The 27,684-nt window shown below is 30.7% G+C and overlaps 1 protein-coding gene across 1 annotated transcript in view; it reads right to left on the reverse strand.

Annotated features, from left to right (window-relative positions):
* Window positions 1–27,684, reverse strand: part of LOC107439698 (uncharacterized) — a 296,584-nt gene that overhangs the window by 157,019 nt on the left and 111,881 nt on the right. Inside the window, exons 43-49 of the mRNA XM_071184208.1 lie at window positions 24,648–24,807; window positions 18,337–18,568; window positions 16,004–16,268; window positions 14,322–14,408; window positions 6,463–6,781; window positions 3,673–3,843; window positions 1,104–1,344 (exon numbers count right to left, since the gene is read on the reverse strand). Coding sequence (XP_071040309.1) covers window positions 1,104–1,344; window positions 3,673–3,843; window positions 6,463–6,781; window positions 14,322–14,408; window positions 16,004–16,268; window positions 18,337–18,568; window positions 24,648–24,807 — 1,475 coding nt within the window. The remainder of the gene's footprint in view (window positions 1–1,103; window positions 1,345–3,672; window positions 3,844–6,462; window positions 6,782–14,321; window positions 14,409–16,003; window positions 16,269–18,336; window positions 18,569–24,647; window positions 24,808–27,684) is intronic.

Below are 27,684 nucleotides of genomic sequence, written 5' to 3' on the forward strand. Positions count from 1 at the left end.
GAGCTCTTTATTGTTTACATTTTACCCTTTCACACTAAAAATTATTTGAGATGGGAAAACGACGAAATGTTTAGTTGCTTTGTCCGTTTTGAGCTTTATTCAAATGAAAATATAACATAGATTAATATATATATTTTAAATCATTTGAATTTTAGCTTTGTTCGCTTGCTCTAATCAATTCTACTTCGTTTTCTGCTGTATTTATATCACTTCACTCCATCTTTTTAAAACCTATTTTTAGTTTAAATTTCTAAATTAAAGAAATTCTATTTCAAAAGAGTGAAAAAAAACTTACCCTTGTCTCTAATCTTCTTACCAACAACTGTAAGACAATTTCCCAGAAAATATTTTTAATTAGAAAATCAGGGTGAATACCACAATAAAAAAAGTAGTTAACAGAAAAGAATAATGGCATAATTTGTTAAAAACAGAACCATTAAATAATAATACCATTAAAATCCCTCTCTCCAAAAAAAAAAAAAAATTCGAAGAACTAACGAAATCTGTGTTGCAATGGGACTTAAATAATCATCACTTGGTATGAAAGGGTTAAAATCATAGATAATCATAGGTAAAATCATAGATATAATCATAGGTAAAGTCATAGATGATCATAGGCAGGGCACGAAAAAGCTCGGAAATTTCACCCGTTCCCGAGGACGGCTTGTCCAACAATGTATCCGTCCTCCTTTGAAACTAACCCGTAGCTTCTAAACATATAAAAATATAATTTTCTCTTATTTATTACAAACATTTATATAAATTGCACTATAAATTAGTAGTTACTAGGATGACAAATACCAGGATTACATTATACAGTAATGAAAGAAATTCTAGGTTGCTAATAGTAACCTAGTATTTCTTTTATGAAATAATTTAAATGACAAAGGTCAAGTTTTCGGTAATGTCAATTTATCCGAGGGTACTGCGTTTCTTGAGTTTAAAATTGAAAAAGTATCACGAACATTAACGGGAAAATGGCCGTCCGAACGGACGTCGGATTCGAGAAATTCGTTGTCCGCGGAGAATTTTTGACCGATGAGGACGGGCGGTTTTTCGAGCCTTGATCATAGGTAAAATCATAAATAGATCAAATTACACACCACATCTCCTTCCCTCTTCTTTGGAGAAATTCTGGTGGATAGTAATGTCCACTGTGAAGACATTTACAAGAAGATACAGAGACGCATTGTTTGTGTTCATTGAGTGTGTGGCCTTGGGGACACACGCAACCTTCTATGCAAGTGTCTCTACAATTTGAGTACACATGAGCAATTTCTCCGCAACTGTAGGAGCAAGGATTGGCACACGGAGTATAAATCTGACCTCCGAAACACGCAGTACCTGAAATAAAAACACTTGTGAGATTAGGAATTGTTGGTTTGTGGATGATTATTTGTGTAACACATCAAAACAGTCATGCACTGGTTACATTAGGTTGACTCATTGATGGCAATTTTAAAAATAAATGCCAATACCAATATATACCAATAATTTTTATACCAATTTTGAAAATCAATTAAAGAAGATGTAACTGTAAGGTTAGTAAAACGTTTCCTTAAGAAACAGGGTTTCATTCGTGCTAAGTTTTAAAAATTAATTACAAAATTCAATAATAGATGGCTCTGATATCCGTAAAAACCTTATTCTGTAGTATTGCTATAGGCTGTAAACAATACTCTCTACCTGAAATATTTGTACGGGTGTCAGTAAATTTTGTCTTATTTGAGCTGGATAATTTCACACATAAATCAACTTTTAATATGATCTTTTTTTTAAATAACACTTTTCTTAACATATTACTTACATTAACATATTACTTCTTATTATTAAAAAGGATGAGAGAAAAATCTTTTTTTTCGTCCCTTAGAAACTGGGAAACACTGCGTTGTTAAAAGAAAATTGTGCCAAATAATCTGGGTTAATTCCTGACAAAATGTCTGTTATTACCAAATAATCTGGGTTAATTCTTGACAAAATTTCTGTTATTGTAAATGGGCAACTGAGATGAATTTCAAAAATAATTTTCTCTACTTTTTTCCGATTGATTTTGGATTTCCTCTTTTGGTTAATAAGCGATTATCTTTTCTAAGAATTTTTTCCCTTCACTACATAGAATTGTTTCTTGTAAAAACATTTTGATGCACGTATTTCCACAAGTTTTATTGATTCTTGTTTTTACAAGTTTTTTTCCAATAAAAGTTGGCTACTGCGCAATCTGGCTCACTCATGTACTCCAAGCAGACCACCTTCAAGAAACCATTCGGATTCTTGCAGCCGCAGTAGATAATTTTCTTGTAGAATAGGTTTAAAAACATTTCCATTTGAATAAAAAAAATACATCTAATTTTAAATAAAAAATATTAAAACTAATTATGTTTATACAAAGTTTGATATAAATGATGAAAAAAGGTGTAGAGTTTAACTCCTTTCACAAACTGTGCTATACATTACGTCGAGTCATATTTATAAATTTTAGCGGAAAATACTTTTCAGAAACTTAAGGAGAAAAAAATAATAACAGATTTTTCATAAGATTTTGTGATTCACACATTCGAAAGCACCCTTAAAATAAAATTTTATTTTTTCTTCAGTTCTGATTTAATTAGTTCCCTTGATCGAACAAAATATTTAATCAATGCAATTTTATATTTATATAATCGTCGTTGAACAGCCGACACAACTTTATGGTTTTACGACTACTAATTTTGAACCCAATCCAGAAGACAAGGGAACTCCTGGATCGAGTAAAATTTGCCTTCGTGGAGGACTTTTTGATGGAGCCAACACGCATTTGCGTTACATGCAGAGGAGGACCACGAGAACCACCCATGTTTAGCCTGACGGCAAGGGGACTAACCCATAATCTGTCTACCACTGAGAATATTTCACGAAGGCGAATGCTCCATCCCCTGAGCCTTCGCGGCTCTAATCAATGCAATTATAGTGTTTTTAATTATCTGCTTAATATTCAAAAACTAAATCGTACGTATTTGAGCATTAAATAATCTATAGCTGACAGGGGGCATTTTTTTTTGCTTGGTCAAAATACTTACTTAACACTAGAAAGACTGAAATTTATTATATACCTATATTGCCCAAAAGCAGTCAAAATGAGTGGATTGTAAAAGAATAATGTGTAAAGAAATAGGTTTAAAATTAATTTTTATATTATTTACAGTTAGATAACAAGCAATTAGCAAATATTAAAAATTAAAAAATTATATATTGTATAAAAAGTCATAAAATTCTATGAAATTGTGTTATTATATACATCATTGTTTTTCTAATTGAAATTAAAAAGCAGTCAAAATGACTTCCTTAGGCAATCTAGTGTTAAAATTCATGTCAGTTTTTATTAAAATAAAGAAAACATCGTAAATAAAATGTAATTTTTGTCTCTATTTCTTTTTCACCTTGCAGTTTTGAAAAGCACATTTGGATTAAAGAATAAAGAACGAAAAATTATAGTCGGTGCACCAGGAAGCTTTCAGCGTTGTAGGTTAAGGACACACACGCTTGATAATAAACCCCATACGCTTTATTTAAAATGATTTAAAATTGATAGTAACCGTTCTGATGTACATTAAATAGGTAACACAGCTTAATGGAACTGAAATCTTAAATAAACACATTACATATTCAGATTCACGGAGTTAATAAATGAGTTACCACAGGCGGGAAAAGTTTGTCGCCAAGAGAGCGGTTTTCCTTTTCTTCCACAAGTATTTGCATAATGTGAGAAAGATAAACACGCGCACCATTCCAGATCAGAGAGACAGCTGCACACGTCTTCCAGGCAATTTTCGTAGAAGCTACCGTAATCCACTAAAGCATGACACTCTGAAAGAATGAACAAAGATTTTAGGATACAGAAATGGCCGCCAGTCAAGTCTTTGACAAATTTAATATGCAAGAAAGGACACAAATCGAAACCATGTTTGACTTCAGATGCATTTTCTATCAGAATAAAAATAATTTATGCATTCCGCGCAATCAGGTTCTCAATACATATTATTTGTTGGAACATATAGAACTATAAAATAGAAGAAAGAATATAGGCGTGTTAAGAAAAAAAATTTAATTATTTGCCAAAAAAAAATTAAAAATTTAGCTTCTCTCTCTCCTTAATTCGAATAATGCTAGTGTTTTCTACAAAAATTTATTTTTTAGATTTACATTTAGTAATAAAACATTAAATTATAATCTGGCATAATAATTCTTCAAGATGTGAAACGTAATTTCATACTCAGATTTAAAAGTTTTTTATGAGCTGTTTCTGATCAAAGATGCTGTATCCTAAAATATGAACTGCACTTTTGTATATCAGTGTGTCAGAAAATATTTACTCATATCAAGAAATAATCTACAATTGTTACGATAAACTGTATTTAGCGAATATTTTTCATAAATCCTTCATTACGTTAAGTATGGAGGAAGGATTAAGTTGCTTCTAAAATACTTCTCAGTTTAGCATTTCGGTGGCTTTAATGCAACCAGCTCACTTCAGACGTTATTTTGTTTCCTCAATGAATAAAATGTAATTTTATATACAAATTTTGAACCATTCATTATTATATCTATTTCTGAGCTTATTTGAAAGCAAATCTCAACAATGATTAATAAGAAGCCTAAAATAAAAATCATTTGGTTGTAAATACCAGTTCAAAGACACACGAAAAGCAAATATCTAAAAGGAAGGTGCCCCTAGCTGCGTACTCTAACATTTTCTACCTCAGCGCTCCATGTATTCGCATCTTTTTATTGTTCTATGCCTTTGCACCAAGATAGTAACTGCCATATTGCACCACCTACCATATATATAGGGTGCTATAGTTGAGCTTACATGCTTCTACTGATATCTTACAATCCATTAATCCATACATTCCTTATTATCCATATATTTTATACTATCCATTACTTTACACATTACCCATAATTTGCAGCAGTAAATTTGCATGATGATATGATTCAAAATACCAATATAGTGGTGCATTATTGAAACGAATTTTGAGAGTGCAAAAGGTTTCCTNCAAATTTGTTCATCTTCATTATTGTTTTGTTAATAGAATAAACCTTTCCCAAGAAGAAAGACAGCTGTAAACAAACTAAATTTTTACTTCCGCAAACGCTTCTTACTTTATTCGTCCGAAAAGAATATTCTGCGTTCAGCAGTATAGGCTAAATATCAAATATTTATATGTTGCATCGCTAATTTAGTAACTACAATTGCTCTTTATTTTTTGAAATTTAATTTTTTTAATTATACTTTTACAGCACATTTTTGTATGCCTTCAAAATTTAAAAACTCCTTGAAAAAGTTTTTTTTTTTGCAATAACGGACCCTATTTGCACAAATTCACAAAAGCGGACCGTGGTTGAAAGAATGTGACTTAACGTTTATTTTATATTCACAAAAATACGAGTAATTTTTTCACAATTTTACAAAAACGGACCTTTCACAAAATGTCTGAACAGACCCCTGATTATATCTATTTCTGAGCTTATTTGAAAGCAAATCTCAACGATGATTAATAAAAAACCTAAAATAAAAATCATTTGGTTGTAAATACCAGTTCAAAGACACACGAACAGCAAATATCTAAAAGGAAGGTGCCCCTAGCTGCGTACTCTAACATTTTCAACCTCAGCGCTCTATGTATTCTTATCTTTTTATTGTTCTATGCCTTTGCACCAAGATAGTAACAGCCATATTGCACCACCACATATAGGGTGCTATAGTAGAGCTTACATGCTTCTACTGATATCTTACAATCCATTAATCCATACATTCCATATTATCCATATATTTTATACTATCCATTACTTTACACATTACCCATAATTTGCAGCAGTAAATTTGCATGATGATATGATTCAAAATACCAATATAGTGGTGCATTATTGAAACGAATTTTGAGAGTGCGAAAGGTTTCCTTTTAAACATTTGAAAGCAAATTATTCTATTTTTGCACTGAATTAAACTATGGACTCTATAAAACTTCTTTTTCAAATTAAATTTTAAATTATAAGGAATTAAACTAAAAATTTATTAAAAAAACAATTAATATTTACGAACTATATATGTTATTTATTGAAAACTTAATAAATTACTTATTAAAAACGTATTAATTACTAATTACTTATTAAAAACTTATCAATTACTAATTACTTATCAATTACTAATTACTTTTTAAAAACTTATTAATTACTTATTTAAAACTTATTAATTATTAATTACTTATTTAAAACTTATTAATTATTAATTACTTATTTAAAACTTATTAATTATTAATTACTTANTAATTACTAATTACTTATTAAAAACTTATTAATTACTAATTACTTTTTAAAAACTTAAAATTTATGAGAAATAGGTGAAACACACGGAATCTTTAACTTGATTCCATTTGACAAAATTGTATGGGCGATAAAAATATAGTTGATTTTTCAACAACTCACCAGAAAACTCAGGGTTCTTCAAGGACTGGCATATTTCCACAGCTTTTTCTCGTCTATCTGGATGGACGTCACAGGCTCTTTCATAACCTTCTATAGATATTTCTTTGACGTCTTCGCATCGTTCCTCCACCCTCCATTTCTCGGTGAAAGCTCCAGCCGAAGATTCGACGTCTCCTTCAGGAGTCAAGAATTCATCTTGCAGGTTTTTGGTGAAAGTGCCGCACAAACCCCTCACGAGACCGAAGAGGGTCTCGGGTGCGTACACTTCGATGGATGAATGTAAATCCCAGAAAATCTCAAGACCGTTTCTAAGACGGGCCTAGAATAAATTGGAACATATATTTTGTGTACTTTAGAATATGGTCTAGTCACATATACTGAATGAAAAATCATCTGCATATTTTTGCGATTTTCTACCTAAGGTTCATAAGAAATCTCATATAAGCCGCTGCTTATTAATTTGAATACACTTACTGCTTGATCGCTTTTTTAGAAAAAATATACAAAGAGAAACACTAGCTGAAAAAATAATTACATAATTTATCATAAGCAACTTAATTTTGTCATTAATCTTTCCTTAATCATTTCTTTCCCAATTCCCACCTGCAGAATAACATTTCGTCATACAGGCATCTGAAGGGCAGATTTGTTGGTCACTCTTTCAGAGGCACCATATCAGGTGGGCCAACGTTGCTCCTACATTGAGGACAGATAGTACTCAGAAGAAAAGGACAGCCATGCCTTGCCCTGGAATTGAACCCAAAACGCTTCTGATGCAAGGCTAGTTCCCTGACCCCTACACAGGTCGGTCAGCCTCTTTCCTTAATCATAGTTATCGAGCAGTTAGAGGGCCTCATTACGGGTTCGAACCCCGCTCAGGACTCTCTTTATGTGATGTCCTCTGTTGTGTGTGATGTGTGAATATGGCCCACATTTTAAACAGGTATCTTGTTGAAGTTCACTTACGTCGCTCTAGAGCTGCACAATGGGCTATTGGCGACGGGCTGCGAAACATTCCTGAGGATGATCCGAAGACATGCTATTACGATTTCAATCCTCTGCACAGGGGATGGCACCCCCCGCTTCGGTAGCCCGACGACCTTCACGTGAAATCGAGCATTTTACGGTAGAACAGTCTAACGAGGACCAATACCGCACACCCTTTGTCCCAACGCAGACTAGTTCAAGTGGTCACCCACCCGCACCCTGACCGCTGCCAGTGATGCTTGACTTCGGTGATCTGCTGGGAACCGTGTCTTAAACAATCAGTCCACTGCGGGACATGAACAGGTGGCAGTGTGGGAGGTTAATGTTGCTCGCCTCCGTGACTTTGGTCACGCGGTGGCCACCAGTTCAACGCAAAATGAGCAACACTTCCCGCACCTTCCATAGTGTAGAGCGATAGATTCAGTACATCTGATGTTAAAAAAAAACATTACCACCCACATAAACACATATAAAACCCACGCTCTCAGAGAATTATATTAGTTACTTTGTACAGACTTTTCTGCTCCAATGTTATTCCGATTGTATTAAAATTTTGATTTTGGGGATTGATAGATTAGAGATCTTTGGACTTGTAACCTTTATATTCCTAATGCTGTTGTCCAAAAGATTTTTTTTCCATAAAAACATATTCAGTAATGATAATTTTGGGGTAAAATTTTCGTTTGGGTACAACGTGCTAAAAAGATATTCTTGCACCGTTTTTAAGACCAAAAGATAGTCGCGTATTGGAAATGAATGGAATTAGTTCTAAATGTTACAGTTAAGGGAATATTACACTTTAGTACCTTATGTCGTATATTTTCAAAGGAAAGCAAATTATGAGCGTTATATATAATAAAGCAAAGTTTTTACTTACCGAAGTTTTTGAAAGATGGTGTGTTTTTTTTAATTGTACTCAGTCATCAAAAATTACGAACAAAATATTAAAAAGCAGAAAAAATTTCTCTATATATTATAAAATAGCAAGAGCCATCACAGGTAACGCCGCTGTTTTGGGTGTTCAACTAAACGCTGTTCTGATATATAAGACTTAGAAATTAAGAAGGTATATGTACACGGAGTACAATGGAATAAAAATATTTAACATTCGATAGTTAGTTCGATAATAATTAACTGCTAAACTTATAGTAAAAAATAACATTCAGGCTAATCTACAACCCGCAAGAATGCAACTACAGAGTTAAAGTTTGGCATGTTGTTGCTAACTTAACACGAGCTTTTTTTTGCGAAATTCCGGTTAGTTTGAAAATAGTTGTAACTTTAAATGCCATTTTGCGATTTTTTTCATTTATGTTAATTTTTTTTTGCTGAGTAAAATTTTTAATAATTAGATACTTTAAAATACAATGATAAGTAGAAAAATTCACAAGAAATTTGATGAAACAAAAAGATTAAGTTTATTAGTTTGAGATTTATTAAATGTTAAACTTGAAGTAAAAAAAAAAAATATGTTGACCAATTCTGCCGTGCAGTTGAAAAAATAACGCAAGTGCTTCACCATTGATTCCGTGAATATTCCCTTGACAACTTTTATTTTTCTATTACTAATGCTATAAGTGGTAAAATAGAATTAAAAGAAAAAACTGATGAAACAAAATGCATTGTTAAATTTTTTTTTGCAATTCATGTATGTAACTTACCATGTAAAGATGCCAAATATATAAAAATCTTAATTTTGAATTTTTTGTCGCTTACGTTGATTTTTCAGTTGCATGGCAGAACTAACTGCTCACTGAAATGCAAATATCGAATTGAAATTTTACGTGTTGAAAGGGTTAATGTAAGTTTTTTTTTTCAAAACTGCAATTCGTTCGGAAATTATTGCAAATTTAAGTGCTATTTTTTGCGGAATTTTTTTTCATTTCCTTAAACAAGGATAAATTGTGTCGAAAAATTTATCTCTCTTGTATCATTATTTTATTAGCTTGCGTTTAACTTGATGCCAAAAGTAAAGAAATAAAAAAAAATATGTTGCCAGATATAAATCATAACATTTGTAACTAAATTTCTTGAAAAGATAAATGTCCCAAGAAATATAAACATCGTTTGCATTTTGATTTGTTATACTATGTAAGGTTTGCTGAAGATTGATAACAAGTACAAGTACTTCTATTGTGTCCCCCATTCTGCGTTACTAAGCTTAAATTTTTTTCGTGTACAGTTAGTTATTTTTCAAATCCAAAGAATAGTTCATTTTATTTCGATAAACATATAACCAAAATGTTCTTACATTAAGTTATAATAAAAATTTATTATCTAAAAAAAATATTTTTTAAAATTATCAAAATTTAAAGGGGAAAAAGCGGAATGAGAGACCGCCACGGGGAGTTGGGGAGCGGAGCGAGCAGTTTTCAGAGATTCCTACTATATTTGAAACGTTAGAAAAAAAAAGAAGTTTTTTAATGACACTCTTACGTGGCACTTCAGAGAGTCAAGGCAAAAAATAGGGGATCAATGATTGCACTTAAAAATAATAAAAAAATTCAATAAATGAATATCTTATTTCCGTTTACATACTATAAAAGGGGAAAAAATATTTTTTTTTTGTTCTGTAATTGAATTCAAAAAATTTGACAGAGCTAAGATTCGAACCACGCACGTCATGACTCACTAAGTCATTGCTGCGATTTGTCAAGGGGACCTCATCTGTGTCCTTAAGTGTATTTTCAAAATGTTTTTTATTAAATACTCTTTTATTAAGAGTGAATTAAAAATTGTTTGTGCTTTTATTGATCATATTAAGGTTAAAATATGCAAGTTAACTATATTCTCAGTTATCCCCTCAAATAGCATATTATGTTTTTGAAGAAATCATTTAACTCTTTTCACTAAAAAAATTGAATTGGCATATGCTCTAGATGAACGATTAAATTTTTTTTTGAGAATACAAATTTTACCACAAGCATAATATCAAGTTGCAGTCATCTGTCGTGAATTTAATTTGCTTTGTTTGTTAATCAGTTAAAATGTTTTTAAGACAGAAAAGCATTTATAAAATGTTAAAAGAATATGTTTTTCTATTCTTTATGAAAAAAAGGAGTGCAATTTTATCATATAATTAGTAAGAAAATTAGATTCAAATTTTGAAAATCAATGTTATTGACTAATGCTTTGTGTTATGATTTAAACAAAAAACATTAACGTTTTTAAGGAAATCAATATTTTAAGTGTGGGTATAACTTGATTATTTGAAACATAAAACATAGGTACATTATTTTTTTTCAAATTAAGAAAAATCATTTGAATAGGAGTTTAAGGAAGTCAATATTTAGGTTTAAAAAAAGTTATATTTCTGAATAATTAGTTTAAAGCATTAAATTTTTTTTCCAATTTTGAAAGATGCAGCTTTCGAGCACGTATGAAATATATATTTAAAAAAAAGAAGAGTCCCGTAACAAAAACAATTATGAAATGCTAAAATTTTAATTAAAAAAATACTCTTGCTGGCATAAATTTAATTAGACAATAAAAAATTTGGGAAAATATTTTTAAATTGCTTTCAGCAATAATTTTAAACGTAAAATACTTTTAACTAAAACACTAAGGTATTACGGTACCTCTTTTTATTACTAAGGCATTGTTATTAAAAAAAGTATAATTAAATAGAAAAATTAAAAGCTCTCTAAATAATTAAAAGCCCTTTAATGTATAGAATAAAAATGCATAATATTTCGTAATTTTAATTTCTTCAGAACTCACTTGAAAATTAAATTTTTTGTAATGATATTACTTAAATTAACTAGTTATGGCTTTTAGTTGCTTAGTTTAGTGTCGTCATTAATAGTTTCTATATACTTTTTAATTTAACAGTTATTTTAATGTAATAATAATTTTGCTTATTGCTTTGCTTTGAAAAAATTATGCCTAAGAATCTTTTTTTTGCCTGTTCTCGATTTTTCTATGCATTTATCAAATGTGAAAAAAGAAGCATTCATTACTGCATTTACCCGTTATATATCTGAGATGACGAATAAAAATACAAGAAAAGAAATGTTATAGTTTACTTTCTAGAAGCCATAAGAACGCACGATGATTAGTATTAACTTGTTGTTAGCCGAGACAAAGCAGAAATGTCAAAAAAAAAAAATGTTTTCGACGCCATTAAAGCAATAGGTTAAAAGCACATGCAGTTTTTCCCTTTAAGAAACCCTTTTGTATTTAGTTTTTCCCTTTTGTCATCGAAACCAATACTTATCCAATTACCCGGATGTATTATTTATAGTACGATCCAGATCTGATATCGCTAAATCCTGAACATATAATTTTTTCTGTGCAACATAAATGCTATTTAGGAGGAAAAAAATTATATCTATATATGCAGTGGCTCCCAAAAGTGTTTGTACACCTATGACTTTCAATGAAATAAGGCTCTATTAAATGAATAGTTCAGAATGGGTATAAAATAATGAGATCTATAATCTATTTTTAATCAAACTGCATGTAAAATTTTAAGAAGTAAAAGTAATTAAATTTTTTAGGAAATTAATTATTAAAAACTAACAAAAAATTTACCTCACAAAGTCAATAAATGCATCTTTAAATGTTTTTGGATAAACTCATGATTAAAATTATCGTCGATTACTCTATTTTTTTCATTTATTTATTTTTCATTTATTACTATTATTATTATTTTGTTATTTATTTATCTTTCTTTTTTTCAATTTGGTATCAAAATCATAGTAGTAAAATTGGATTTCAATTTTTGTTTGATAACCAACTCCATAATATTTTCTTTTATCATTTAAAAATTGCTCATAGTAGTAATATAACATTTGAAAGTTGATTATTTGTTAGAGGCAAATCAGAAATAAATATTTCTATTGTTTAGTTTATAGTTTATGCTGTAATAGCTTATGTTATCCTATTTTACAATGCAGTAAACTAAACGCTTCAGAGAAGGAATTTAGTTCAGCGTGATTAAAGATTAAAATTATAAAATTCATAAAAAAATTTTCAAAAACTTCGTAAGAGTTTTGAAAAGTTTCTGTAGAATGTAGTAAAAAAATATTCAGTTTAAATTTCTCCTTACACTTTTCGACAAGTTCTCAAAGCAGCTAGATTAAATGGGAGTTCTGCCTGCAGAAAGTGTCTTGTTTTTATGAAAAGCGGAAACTTCAGGCTTTACTTCGTAAAATCAATAATGAATAAATCTCTAACGTATCTAAAAATGTTTTATTGGCGCATTAAAGCAAATTTAACACAATGGGTTTCGATGTATTGTATGGAGCAGAAAAAATGAAGAACTTTATCTCAACAACTTAGTTCAGGCATTTAAGCATGGTGGTGGTATCCTTATGTCTAGGTGCTTGTCAGCATTAGGATAAGGTAATTTATTATATATTGATGGCATAATGAATTGCCCTATTTATTTAAATACAACTTACAATTATCAGCCCAAAATTTGTGTATTGCAAACAACTTTGTTTTATATCAAGGTGATACTTTTTAGTTCTCTTATGAGGTAATAAATTATTTTATTTCATCTTATATTTTGTTCAATATCTATATCTCTATCTATTTATATCTCTATCTATCTATATCTCTATCCATATCTCTATTTAATTATTTAATGAAATACTTTTTCCATATAATTTCGTTTTTGATTGAAAAAGATCAAGTTTAGTAAATTTATTCTTTCAGCAATCCAAGAATTTAGACTATGAATAGAGTTTAAAAATAAATCAAAATTTCAACTGATTCCATAGAAAACTATTTCTAATAGAATTTTTATTTGGACTTTTAGAGAAACTAGTCGATAAGTCTTAAACGAGAACAGCAGTTAAGTCCAATAGAAACCAAATATCACAGTATTTGGATAATCGTCTTTGTCAATAACTGAATGTTGTTTAAGTTACTATTAAAACATTCTTTTGTTCGAATTTGTAATAATTTTTTGAAGTTGTACTTCTTATGCGACTTCCAACAAGGTTGCGTTAAACGCTTAACGCTACATTTTTATTGGCCGGGAAATCACGTGGTAGGATCCAGTTTTCCCTCATTCATTTCCATATTGTTTTGGTTCTCACTAGCATAAAAATAATAAAAGTCATAAAAGTATTGTTTTTCTATAAATATTTTAGTTTGATTTGATACACATATAATTTAATAGGGTAGTATTTTTTATTTTCAAACTTAGTGGATAACAATTGTAAAAAATGAGTGAAAACAATCCCACGGACAATGCGACGGATTTAAGGTTATGTCAAGGTACGTCTCTTGTGAATATCAATTGATTGTTAGGTTTTCTCTTTTCTAATTGCCATTTATATTTCACCAAATGCAGCCATGAGGGATATTAAATTATTTATTGCAAAATCTTTATTGCCACTATCCACTGCAGGTTCACAAGCTCTGGCAGACGTTACTGGTGAAGAAATTGATTATTGTGAGCGGCCTGTGATCCTTGCAGGAGATTTTAATGTGAATTTCTCGTTACCTGAAGCTGAAACATTATTAACCTTCCTTAAAGACAAATTTGGATTGGAAATGATAAATGGTAGGAATGATCCAACAACCAAAGGGGTAACTACCATTGATGCAGTTTTTGCAAGAAATATTGAAAAAATAGAACTCAAACATTTCGTATTTTACTTTAGTTATCATAATCCCATTGTAAATGTTACAGATTTGGATATTTCTCCACTCGAAAATGATAATTAAAAGATGCGATCCATTGTGAATTGTAAGCAATGTTAATAAAGTTTGTCTTAAAGAAACAATATGATTTCACTAAAAATCAAATTCTACCCCTTCCTATTTTCATTTCCACATTACGACGTTTCACTTCTTCCGCGCGGAGGGACTCCACGCGCTATTTTTTATTTTTTTATTGTGACAATATTATTACTTACCTTCATGTATGAAGATGTGGCTTGCCCAACATATATTCCTGGTGCGATGACAGGCAGATGAGGCATTTCTTTTTCATTGACTGATACCTGAATCAGTGAAAACATACTATTATAAAAACCAAATTTTACGTATAAATTGTATTTTTTGATAACATATTGTCTGCTTAGTAATCTAATAACAGAGAAAAAAAGAAACTAAACGCAGTAAAAGATCAGAAGCTTATTTTTGAAATATTTCGTGTTTTTATAATTCGCTTCATAATGACAAATATACTTATTATTAATTTTATAAATTTAAAGTACTTAAGATTAATTATGAAATATTCTTTGTTAAAATAAGTATGAAAAGCATGTATTCATAATGAAGAACATGAATATGAGTTGTTTTATAAATTTAAAAAGCAGTCTGATACTTTGGAAATATTCCTTATTTGAGTACTTAATTTCATAATAAAAAAAAAACATGTGAAATAAAGTATTAAAATAAAGATGTTGTTTTATAAATTGATGTAACATTCCGTTACTTATAGAATATTTCTTTTTTGAATACTTCATTTCATAATATAAAACATAAAATAATGAAAAGTCTTGTAAATTAGCATAACATTCTGTTACCTATGGAACATTCCTATTTGAGAACTTAAATTCATAGCGAGAAACATATTAAATAAAGTATTCAAATAAGGATGTTTTAAAAATTGTTATAAAATTCAGTTACTTATGGAATATTTTTTACATGAATACTTCATTTCATAATGGAAAACATAAATATAAGTTGTTTTATAAATTAACATAACATTCTGTTATTTATGAAATATTCCTTATTTGAATATTTTATTTCATAATAAAAAACATATAAATAAGTTGCTTTGTAAATTTACATAACATTCTGTTATTTATGGAATATTCTTTAATTGAATATTTCATTTTATAATGCCAAATAAGCTTATAAAGTTTCGAAATAACATTCTCTAACTCGTAGGATATCTTTTATGACATAATGAAATTAAGCTGTTACTTTTTTTGATAATTCATTTTCAGCAAAAATTAAAAAATATATATAAATAAGATAAGTAACGGTGATGTAATACTGACATTTATATATGTAACCGTGATCAATGTAAAAGTCAGAGAAATCGGAAGTTATTTAGTTATTAGTTATAATCCATAAATTATTTAGTTGTAGTTCCTTTACGTCGCACTAGAGCTGCACAATGGGCTGTTGGCGACAGTCTGGGAAACATCCCTGAGGATGATCCGAAGACATGCCACCACAATTTTGATCCTCTGATGAGGGAATGGACCCCACTCCTCGGTAGCCCGACCACCTGCACGCGAAGTCGAGAACTTTACGGTGGAGCAGTTTAACAAGGACCAATACCACACACCCTCGGTCCATACGCAGACTGATCCAGTTGGTCACCCACCCGCTTACTTGCCACAGCCAGTAATGCTTGACTTCAGTGATCTTCTGGGAACCGTGACTTAACGATCAGTCCACTGCGAGACTAAAAATTATTTAGTATATGATTATTAAATTCAATTAGAATTTTTTTAAGCAACTCAAAACATAATACAACTTCATAGCACTCGATAGTGACTTAAAGCACGTTCTTAAAGTAATTGCAAACTATAAACATAGACAATTATGAAGCACAAAGCACTAGTTATGAAATAGTCACCTCCAATGAAGGTTTCATCTTAACTACAGCTCCTTCAGTTGTATGGATAGTTATACTCTTCACACAGACGCTACTTTCAGTGTCAGGGCAGTTTTGGTCATAATCTACTTGCACATTGAAGTTGTCCGCTTCCACTATGTAATGAGGGCATATTCCATAAAAATCGTAAGCATGGCCATCGAATGTCGTAATATGTGGCCCTGCTAATGTGCAAGTGGACGCACATACTGTGTCTGTACATTGCCAATTGCCGCCATCACATACACTAAAAATAATTTTAAAAAAATAAGCTGCTAATATATTAATGAAACATTCTTATTTTCACCATTTCTAATCTGAATATTTCTGATGTCAATTTTTTTAAAAAAATTTCCAGTACATTATTATTCCTACGCAAGATAGCGTTGACTGAAACAACAACACTTTACGAATTTGTATACTATTCTTTCAACGTGGTGATACTTTCTCTCATACTACATTATGGGTAATAAATGAAATTTTATAATTTCATTCTAAAAATTCATTTGATACAGTTTCACAATTTTTCTATTTTCCGAAAACACCTATTTATAGTAAGAATTTATAAAAAAATGTTTTAAAACGGTTTCATTTTGTACAAAACACGTGAAGTTCGGATTACACACCGAAGAACCATTATATTATGACCACTCTCCATCCATAACAATGGACTCTCCCAGGAACAATGTTTTCATGGGGCACATTAGGACCCACAATCCTCATAGAACAATCCCTGACGTCTGTAAGCTACTTGAACATAGGTGCAGACCAGGTTCACCCATTCATGGCAACAGTTTTTCCTGCGGGGGATGGTGTTTACCAACAGGATAATGCACCATGTCATAAGGGTCGAATCGTCATGGATTGGTTCGAGGAACATTTCAGTGACTTTCAAGTCATGTCTTGGCCCCCAAATTCACCTAACCTTAATCCAATAGAGCATTTGTGGTCCTACTTGAAAAACCAAATTCGTGTTGCCATGCTACCCCCTCGCAATGTGAGGGAATTGCAGGATCAGTTGGTGAGCGCTTGGTACCAGATAACTCAGACTACCTATCAGCACTTTGTGGAATCAATGCCACGGCGGGTGCTAGCAGTTTTGAGGGCTAAAGGTGGTCCTACATGTTATTAGCAGGGTGGTCATAATGTAATGCCTCTTCGGTGTATATATAAGGTAATATAAGAAAGGTCATTTTGCAACGTTTTGTTTTTTTTTTATAATTATTTTGCTTGGTAAGACTTTCCTGAAAGTGGCTCCATATTAAAAACTATATGAAATGTTTTTTTTTTTTTTGAAAAAAACCCATCTTTATATATATATATATTTATGAAAAAGGCTTTTAAAAAAATTATTTTCCTGAAAACGCACAAGTTCAGAGCATGCATAGAATAAAATTATGAGGCAGAAGAAATTTTGTCATATCATTCGTACAGTTAGCTCCAATTCCTACAATTTTGAAACTACTAGTCATGACTTTCCTTAGTTAAAAGAACTTTAGACATCTCATATGTCGCTTTTAGACCTAGTACGGGCAGTTTTGAAACTGCTCTTCGGGACTCTTTAGTTAAAATAAATTTAGACATAGCATGTTTTACATTTAGATCTAATCTGGATAGTGTTAAAACTGCTTGTCGTAGCTCAATTTAGTTAAAAGAAATTTAGACTTACCAAATCATACATTATGACTAAATCTGGACAGTTTTGAAACTGCTTGCAATGACTCTCTTTAGTTAAACGAAATTCAGGCATACCAAATCATACATTATGACTAAATCTGGGCAGTTTTGAAACTGCTTGCTGTGACTCTCTTTAGTTAAACGATATTCAGGTATACCAAATCTTACATTTTGACTTAATCTGGGCAGTTTTGAAACTGCTTGTCGGGACTCTTTAGGTAAAATAAATTTAGACACAACATGTTTTACATTTAGATCTAATCTGGACAGTGTTAAAACTGCCAGTCGTAGCTAAATTTAGTTAAATGAAATTTAGACTTACCAAATGTTACATTTAGTCCTAATACTGGACAGTTTTGAAACTGCTTGCAATGGCTCTGCTTAGTTATATGAAATTTGGGTAGACCAAATGCTACATTTAGACCTACTCTGGACAATTTTGAAGCTGCTTGCAATGACTCTCTTTAGTTAAATGAAATTTGTGTAAACCAAATGTTACATTTAGATCTAATCTGGATAGTTTTGAAACCGTTTGTAATTTTCTCTGGACTGAAGAAATTTTATCATACCAAGTATTATAGTTAGCACAAATCCAGACTATATGGAATCTGCTTGTCATATAAGAAATTAAGTCATACCAAGTATTGCAGTCTTGCTGAATTTCATCTCCAACTGAGTAAATAGCCTCCCCTTGACGACACGGACATTCTTCCACTGAAATGCAAATTCCATTATCCAGAACAGTTCCTGTCGGACAATGACATCCATCCACGCATTTCTCTTGGAAACAGACTGGCTGCTGATCTTCACAAGTTGCTGGACAAGGTGGACCACATTCGTTGTATTCCATGTTGTTTGCGCATTTCAGAGCTAAAAAATATAACCAGGTATAATTAATTTTTTCTTTTTCAATTAAAAACTTATTTTGTGTTAAAAAATATTTGAAAACACCAAAAAATATAAAAGAATGGCACATTAAAACAGAATAGAATACATGAAATAGAAAACTATCAAAATAAATTCGACCAAGAAATACCATAATATGGAAAAGAATATTAAGAAGTAAACATATATGATAATGTTTTTCTCGTGAAAACAAGTGCAGAGGAAATCTTAATTTGGAATTCTTACACTTCTAAATATTGAAATAATAAGTCGTAAAAGACATTTATGAAACTTCGATAATTTTAAATATTTGTAATAGTTATAATATTTAAACTACTTTAAAAATAACCGTTTTTACTGTTGCAAAATTTCATCAACCTAGTTGCAATGCTTTTTTCTTGTAAAAAAAATTGTAAAAGTCAAACATTTTTTTTTCTAAACCTATTCGCAAAGTTGTTTTCAACAAACTCTTATTAAATTAATTATGAGCGTTTATTTACTGTCAGTATAAAATTTTCAAAATTTATTTTTATTGCAATTTTTTTTCTTTCAAAAAATTGTTTTTAAAAATCACATTATTTTTACAGCATAATTTGTATAGGGATTTTTTAAAATTACTCTTAAAAAGCAATGCGTGTTATTTATTCAAAATAAAAGATTTCTTACTTGGAATTTCTTATGTAAATAAAAATATGAAGGCGTGATGTTTAACAATATTTTCTCCTTAAAGGATTAAATTAATTTATTATCCATGAAGAAAAAGTACGGATTCAAGAAAATATTTGTTTTAAGGATGTGTGTTTAAAGTCTCATCAAGATAAATAAACAGTTAAAGTCAAAGTGATTTTCACTTTGGTGAATTTTTGGCTTATTTTTTGGCTGAGGTGAACTACTANGAGCTAAAAATTTTAAAGGGGCGTATCTTTCTGCCTTCTTGGAATTGCAGATTTCGGCCGAGATGTCGGAAATACATTCGATATTGTCACTATTCATGAAAAGTGAATCGATTTTCGGAAGTTTCAGACACACTATATTCATGAAGCAAAACTATAAAAACTTCAGATGAAACATTCTTTTTTTTTAAATTTTAAGAGTGTGTCACTTAATATTAAAGTAAAAAGGAAAACTTTGCGTTCTAGAAATAAGTTTTAAAATTTTGCTTGAGTCACAATTTATATACTTTATAACTCTAAAAGCGTATTAATATTTTCAATTTTATTTAAAATTGATACTTTTGAGAGTTAAGTATTATCTTACACGAAAAATAGCCCATATATTTGAGAATACGTTTCTATAAATTTTAGGACTTAGGAATATGTGCCAATTTCTACTTAGAATATTTTGTTGTTGAATAAAAAAAATGAACCCGCAATAAGTATACATTTATCACCTCCTACATCAGAAGGCCTCTTCACGGAATCCTTCTCACGGTTATAAGTAGTCTGCGCAGACTATTTAAAAAGTGAACCAGTTGTGCGCATGAACCCACATTCCATTTTAAAAGTAATTATGAGAAATTTATCATATGTATTTGAGAATTGAATCTGACAAGTGAATAAGACAAACCAATCATATTCATTAATTTGTAGACATATATTTGCTGCCAGTTTCTTATTTTTATTAGACAATCTATGAAATGGCGCTTTCGTAAACTAGTTTGCCTTCAGAGTGGTCTGATCGGACTACCTTTAAAAAACCGTGTGAAGGCTTTCAGTTGTAGGAGGCAATGATGCATGTAAGTTGTTAAACTTTTCATTTATTCTCTCATCGATTTTCTTATCTGCTTCCTTCATGAAAATTAGGGTATTTAAAATCATTTTACAAAACTTTTTTATAGCCTAATCATTGAATGTTAAACTTTTTGATGTTTTCATGTTCATTTTGCTAAATATATATATTTTTTAAAGAGTTTTAAGCAAAAGGAAGGGCAAATTATCGCTTTAATAGCATTACCGTTACGCTGAAAAGTTTTAAAATGAAGTTATTGAGAATTTGTTTTCACTTTTATGCACGCAATTGTTACGTCATAAAAAGAAAACTCAATGCCAAACTTTAATTAAAATAACTAGAAGTTATGACATAAGAAGTTATCAATAAATTATTTAGTTGTAGTTCCCTTACGTCGCACTAGAGCTGCACAATGGACTGTTGGCGACAGTCTGGGAAACATCGCTGAGGATGATCCAAAGACATGCCATCACAATTTTGATCCTTTGATCAGGGGATGGCTCGCCCTCCTCGGTAACCCGAAAACCAGCACGCGAAGTCGAGCACTTTACGGTGGAGCAGTTTAACGATGACCAATACCGCACACCCTTGGTCCATACCCAGACTGATCCAAGTGGTCTCCCACCCTCATACTGGCCACAGCCAGTAATGCTCGACTTCGGTGATCTGCTGGGAACCGTGTCTTAACGATCAGTCCACTGCGGGACAATAAATTATTTAGTATATAATCATTAAATTCAATTAGAATTTTTTTAAACAACTCAAAACATAGTACAACTTCATAGCACTCGATAGTGACTTAAAGTACGTTGTGAAAGTAATTGCAAACTATGAGCATAGACAATAGTTATGAAGCACAAAGCAATAGTTATGAAATAGTCACCTCCAATGAAGGTTTCATCTTAACTACAGCTCCTTCAGTTGTATGAATAGTTATGCTCTTCACACAGACGCTACTTTCAGTGTCAGGGCAGTTTTGGTCATAATCTACTTGCACATTGAAGTTGTCAGCTTCCACTATGTAATGAGGGCAAATTCCATAAAAATCGTAAGCATGGCCATCGAATGTCGTAATATGTGGCCCAGCTAATGTGCAAGTGGACGCACATACTGTGTCTGTACATTGCCAATTGCCGCCTTCACATACACTAAAAATAATTTTTAAAAAAATAAGCTGCTAATATATTAATGAAACGTTCTTATTTTCACAATTTCTAATCTGAATATTTCTGATGTCAATTTTTTTTAAAAAATTTCTTGTACATTATTATTCCGATAAAAGATAGCGTTGGCTGAAACAACAACACTTTACGAATTTGTATACTATTTTTTCAACGTGGTGATACTGTCTCCCATACTACAGTATGGGTAATAAATGAATTTTTATAATTTCATTCTAAAAATTCATTTGATACAGTTTCATAATTTTTCCATTTTCCGAAAACACCTATTTATAGTAAGAATTTATAAAAAAATTTTTTTAAACGATTTTATTTTGTACAAAACACGTGAAGTTCGGATTATATATATAAGGTAATATAAGAAAGGTTATTTTGCAACGTTTTGTTTTTTTAAAAATATTTTGCTTTGTAAGACTTTCCTGAAAGTGGTTCCATATTAAAAATAAATGCCATGTTTTCTTTTAAAAACCCATCTTTGTCTATATATATTTATAAAAAAGGTTTTTTAAATTTTTTTTCTTCCTGAAAACGCAGAAGTTCAGAGCATGCATAGAATAAAATTATGAGACAGAAGAAATTTTGTCATATCAAATCGTACAGTTAGCTCCAATTTCTAAAATTTTGAAACTACTAGTCATGACTTTCTTTAGTTAGAAGAAATTTAGACACAGCATGTTTTACATTTAGATCTAATCTGGACAGTGTTAAAACTGCTTGTCGTAGCTGAATTTAGTTAAAAGTAATTTAGACTTACCAAATGTTACATTTAGACCTAATCTGGACAGTTTCGAAACTGCTTGCAATGGCTCTCTTTAGTTAAATGAAATTTGGGTAGACCAAAAGTTACATTTAGACCTAATCTGGACAGTTTTGAAACTGCTTGCAATGGCTTTCTTTAGTTAAATGAAATTTGGGTAGACCAAATGTTACATTTAGACCTAATCTGAACAGTTTTGAAACTGCTTGCAATGGCTCTCTTTAGCTAAATGAAATTTGGTAGACCAAATGTTACATTTAGACCTAATCTGGACAGTTTTGAAACTGTTTGCAATGGCTCTCTTTAGTTAAATGAAATTTGGGTAGACCAAATGTTACATTTAGACCTAATCTGGACAGTTTTGAAACTGCTTGCAATGGTTCTCTTTAGTTAAATGAAATTTGGGTAGACCAAATGTTACATTTAGACCTAATCTGGACAGTTTTGAAACTGCTTGCAATGGCTCTCTTTAGTAAAACGAAATTTGGGTATAACAAGTGTTAATTTAGATCTAATCTGGCCAGTTTTGACACCGCTTGTAATTTTCTCTGGACAGAAGAAATTTGATCATACCAAGTATTATAGTTAGTAAAAATCTGGAAAATAGGGAATCTGCTTGTCATATAAGAAATTAAGTCATACCAAGTATTGCAGTCTAGTTGAATTTCATCTCCAACCGAATAAATAGCCTCCCCTTGACGACACGGACACTCTTCCACTGAAATGCAAATTCCATTATCCAGAACAGTTCCTGCCGGACAATGACATCCATCCACGCATTTCTCTTGGAAACAGACTGGCTGCTGATCTTCACAAGTTGCTGGACAAGGTGGACCACATTCGTTGTATTCCATGTTGTTTCCGCATTTTAGAGCTAAAAATTTTAACTAGGTATAAAATTTTTTTATTTCCTTAATCAATAAATTATTTTGTGTTAAAAAATTTTTCAAAACGCGAAAAAATGTAAACGCAAAGAGCATGGAAGCAGAATAGGAAACTATAAAAATAAGCGCGACCAAGAAACAATATAAAGCGAAAAAGAAATGTTATGAAGTAATGATAATGTTTTTTTCGTAAAAACAAGTACAAACGAAATCTTAATTCGGAATTCTTACGGTTCTAAAAATTTAAATAAAATGTCGTGAAAGAAGTGAATCAACCATCGATAATTTTAAATATTTGTAAAAGTTAGAATATTTAAACAACTTTAAAAATAACCGTTTTTACTGTTGCAAAATTTCATCAACCTAGTTGCAATGCTTTTTTCTTGTAAAAAAAATTGTAAAAGTCAAACATTTTTTTTTCTAAACCTATTCGCAAAGTTGTTTTCAACAAACTCTTATTAAATTAATTATGAGCGTTTATTTACTGTCAGTATAAAATTTTCAAAATTTATTTTTATTGCAATTTTTTTTCTTTCAAAAAATTGTTTTTAAAAATCACATTATTTTTACAGCATAATTTGTATAGGGATTTTTTAAAATTACTCTTAAAAAGCAATGCGTGTTATTTATTCAAAATAAAAGATTTCTTACTTGGAATTTCTTATGTAAATAAAAATATGAAAGCGTGATGTTTAACAATATTTTCTGCTTAAAGGATTAAATTAATTTACTATCCATGAAGAAAAAGTACGGATTCAAGAAAATATTTGTTTTAAGGATGTGTGTTTAAAGTCTCATCAAGATAAATAAACAGTTAAAGTCAAAGTGATTTTCACTTTGGTGAATTTTTGGCTTATTTTTTGGCTGAGGTGAACTACTATTTCTGTATAAAACTTCGAAGTTGATTCAATTGGCCATTTCATGAAGATTTAAATTTTTGAAATATTTTAAAACGTATTCTTAATAAGGATCAACTTTAAAAATATTAAAATTATTTAATTTCTTACATTCTTTGCAGTTATGAGCTTTTATAATGATAGTTCCACAAATACACTTTACACACACGCTACACTTTAAATAAAGCTTCAGATTTTTTTTCTTTCTATTCCGTTAAATACATAAGATTTTTTTATAAATAGATAAACGGAAACGTGATTTAGTATAAAGCACTGCGTTGTGTTGTGTTTCCCCAAATTTTAAATTAGTTGAAAATATTGTCATCAGGTGGCGCTATTGACCGGGGAAACTATAAGACCATGCTTTTTACTACATCTGAAACAATTCAAACTGAACTGTTGTCTGAAAGGTTGTTGTAAAGGTCCGAACCAGTACCCAAAGTTTGCTGTCAACTACTGATCAAAAGTTAAGTAACACTTAATCTATTTTCTTGAATTTTAATTCTCCCAAATTTCTTTCCTAGTTTTGCAGCTATTTGTGTTTATTAAATTTCTGTTTTGTCATACGTACAATGAAGAGTTACAGTTATTAGTATCAGGTTGTTTGATTTCACTTACGGCACAGTGCTGGCTGCCTCCATCCGGCTGACATATCTATTCCAGCGCGAGAACACTCCAGTACAAACTCCGAGAGAGTAGTGCACTCACAGCCTTCGGTGGACTTTACGTTGCAGCAATCCATTTGACACTTCGTGTAGTACAAATTGATATCCACGAACTGTTAAAAGATGGCATATAGCATTTACTATTATAGTCAATCAGATATACATATACGAAATATTGCTTTTATTCATATCTTATTGTCTAATCTAACCTTATTCTAAAATTGTTATCATGGTTAAATAGTTAATGTACAATATGCAAAAAATAAACGAAACACCCTGAATAGTTTTGGATTCATTGATTTGTTCTTCGCGAACTAGGGATTCAATCTTAATGGTATAACGGGGTGACCTAAACTATGTTATTTAATTAGCCCTGATGATATTTTTAATACCTTTTATTCGACTGGTATGGATTTCTTACCCGTAAAATATAGGGGGTAGCAGCATTCTGGAAAATATGGTCCAGATAGTTCTGTCGAGAGGAAATTCAAAGTTTGGAATCCTTAACGTTTATCTTTCTTTTTGGGTATTTCACCATGTCTCTAGAATTTTTATGAGCAAATCGAAATTTTTTTTTCATGGAATTGTAGAATTTAATTATCCAAAGAAAATTCTTTGTTAAGAATTATTTCTAATAATTATTTCTAATAATTATTTTCGCTTTTCCAATCAATTCAAATTTTTTTAAATTATTATCAAGCAAAATAAATTATAATGATTATTTATTAAAATTGTATTTTATACTATAATTGTACTATATAATATAAAAATTGCATTTTTTGTACCATTAATAAATAATTTAACAAAAAAATTTAAATAATTTTTAAAGTCGTATTTTTACATAGTATTATTGGGTGCAATGATTTTTCGATCCTCTTAAAATATTCTCGAGCTATAGTGAAATACAGAAGACTTGAAATATCTTTAAACAGATCAAACTGTCGACTCCTCTATCGGGATCTGATTTCAATCCTTAAAATAATGATGAATATTTCTGGTTAGGCATTAGAACTAATAAGATTGAACCCTAGAAATTAAAAATATGATCATTAGATCAAAAGTTATTCAGTGTGTTCACTTTTTAGTTCCTTGTACCATATATGATTCTCGTAAATATACAGGATGCATATAAATTAATGTGATGTATTGAGTTAAAAATATGGTTCAGTATGACAAAATTCTATTTTCTTGTAAATAACATTTTCAATGGGAACTGTGTAAATCTGAGTTTATTCCTGAGTCGTGTAATATCATTTTGTTCTTTAAAGTTGAGTTATAAGAAATGTGTCTTCGATAGACTAAGCCGCAAAAATCCTTAGAATAGCATTAGCATTCGAATTACGCTTCATTGTTTCAGTTAACAAATATGTAGTAACTTATTACATTTATTGTATTTGCCTTATTTTTTAAAAAAAAAATTCTCAATGTATCACATGGCAAGGAGTTCTAAACTCCTTAAGAAACATAAGTTTCAATGTGTGAAAATCCAATTCCTTCGAGGAAAAATTATGACCATTCAGAGAAAGTGCGTTTTAGCGTTTCATTCCTTAATTTAAAATATCATTCGTAATAAGTATATATTATTTGTGACTGGATGGCGCAGTTGGTTTGTCGTCGGCATTCTGAGCCCAAGTCTGCAGGTTCGATCCCCGGCCCAGACACCGGACATTCGGCATGCAGAAAATCCTCAACGGCCACGTTGTATGATTCTGCGGCATGTAAAAGATTCCTGGAGTGCCTTATTGGCTCTAAGCATTTCCGGCAAAATTAAATTCCTTGTGCACTTTAGCATCTAAATAGAGTCTCGATGCTACCATCTAGTGTGGCAGAAACTAGACGTCCAAATTAACATGGCCAACGGTATCTCACCCATTGTGGTGGTCCTGAAGGAGTGGATACCACTTCTGGAGAACCCCACTAGGTCTGCTCATCGGGAAGACTGATTGTGCAGCTCATAGAAAATAAAAAAAATTTCAATATTAATTGATAAGCATATTTGAGGTCACTCCTTTGAGCCATTAAGAACAATATTTAGTTCGTGAAAATTCGATCATTAGAGCAAAAGTTACCAAGGGTCATATCGTCTCTTGCACACTGTACCTGGTATTTTCATTGTTATCTTATATCTAATTTACATCTCGAGAAATTACTATTGGAATTAAACCCGGATTTTAGAAATACGCATAACGATTGCAATGTCTAAAGGTGCCCTTACGTCTGTTGTTTTTCTAACCTACGAATCAGTTTTCTGTTTTGTTATTCAGGAAAAAGTTGTTTCACGTGGAGTGATTACTACTCCTTCGATATATTTTCCTAACTTATCCCTATATTTATACAGGAAAGAATGTATTACCTCCGTGTAAAGTCCAGGGCCACTATACGCCTGGAATTTTTTTTATTTATTCAGTAGTTATTTATTATTTTTGAATAATTTCTGTTACAATTTATTGATCGAAATGTGTTCTATTGAACCAAATTTTAAATTCGAATTTTGTATTTTAGAAGTTAAGCTTTGAAAAACTTTAAAAAAAAAAACACATTTGACAGATATAGAAGATCATTTTGGTACTAAAACAAGTATCATAGTATCAACTGGAAGCCATTTTGTGACAAAATTGGGAAGAAAAATATATTTGACAAAGATTATCGTTTTGGTTTTATAATATAATCATTAACTAGTTAAATGCCACGCTAATTTTACATGATTTGCCCGTCTGGCCAAATAACTACACACTAAATTTGCAAATATTAGACAGATTGTGCAAGCTTTTCAAAAGGTTTAGCATGACATATCTGAAAAAAGTGGTGAATTATATAAGCTTACGAATTGCTTAGAAATAATGGTGAACAAAAATCTGCTAAATTGAATTTATTAAACCAAGAATCACAATTAATAAACTACCACTTGAAAACATTTATTCGCTGTCTGGAGCAAGTTGGCATCTCTGTGTATATAAGTAAAAGTATTTTTTTTTTGTGTTCTATATTGC

The sequence above is a fragment of the Parasteatoda tepidariorum genome, chromosome 8 (assembly GCF_043381705.1).
Source record: "Parasteatoda tepidariorum isolate YZ-2023 chromosome 8, CAS_Ptep_4.0, whole genome shotgun sequence".
NCBI lineage: Eukaryota > Metazoa > Arthropoda > Arachnida > Araneae > Theridiidae > Parasteatoda > Parasteatoda tepidariorum.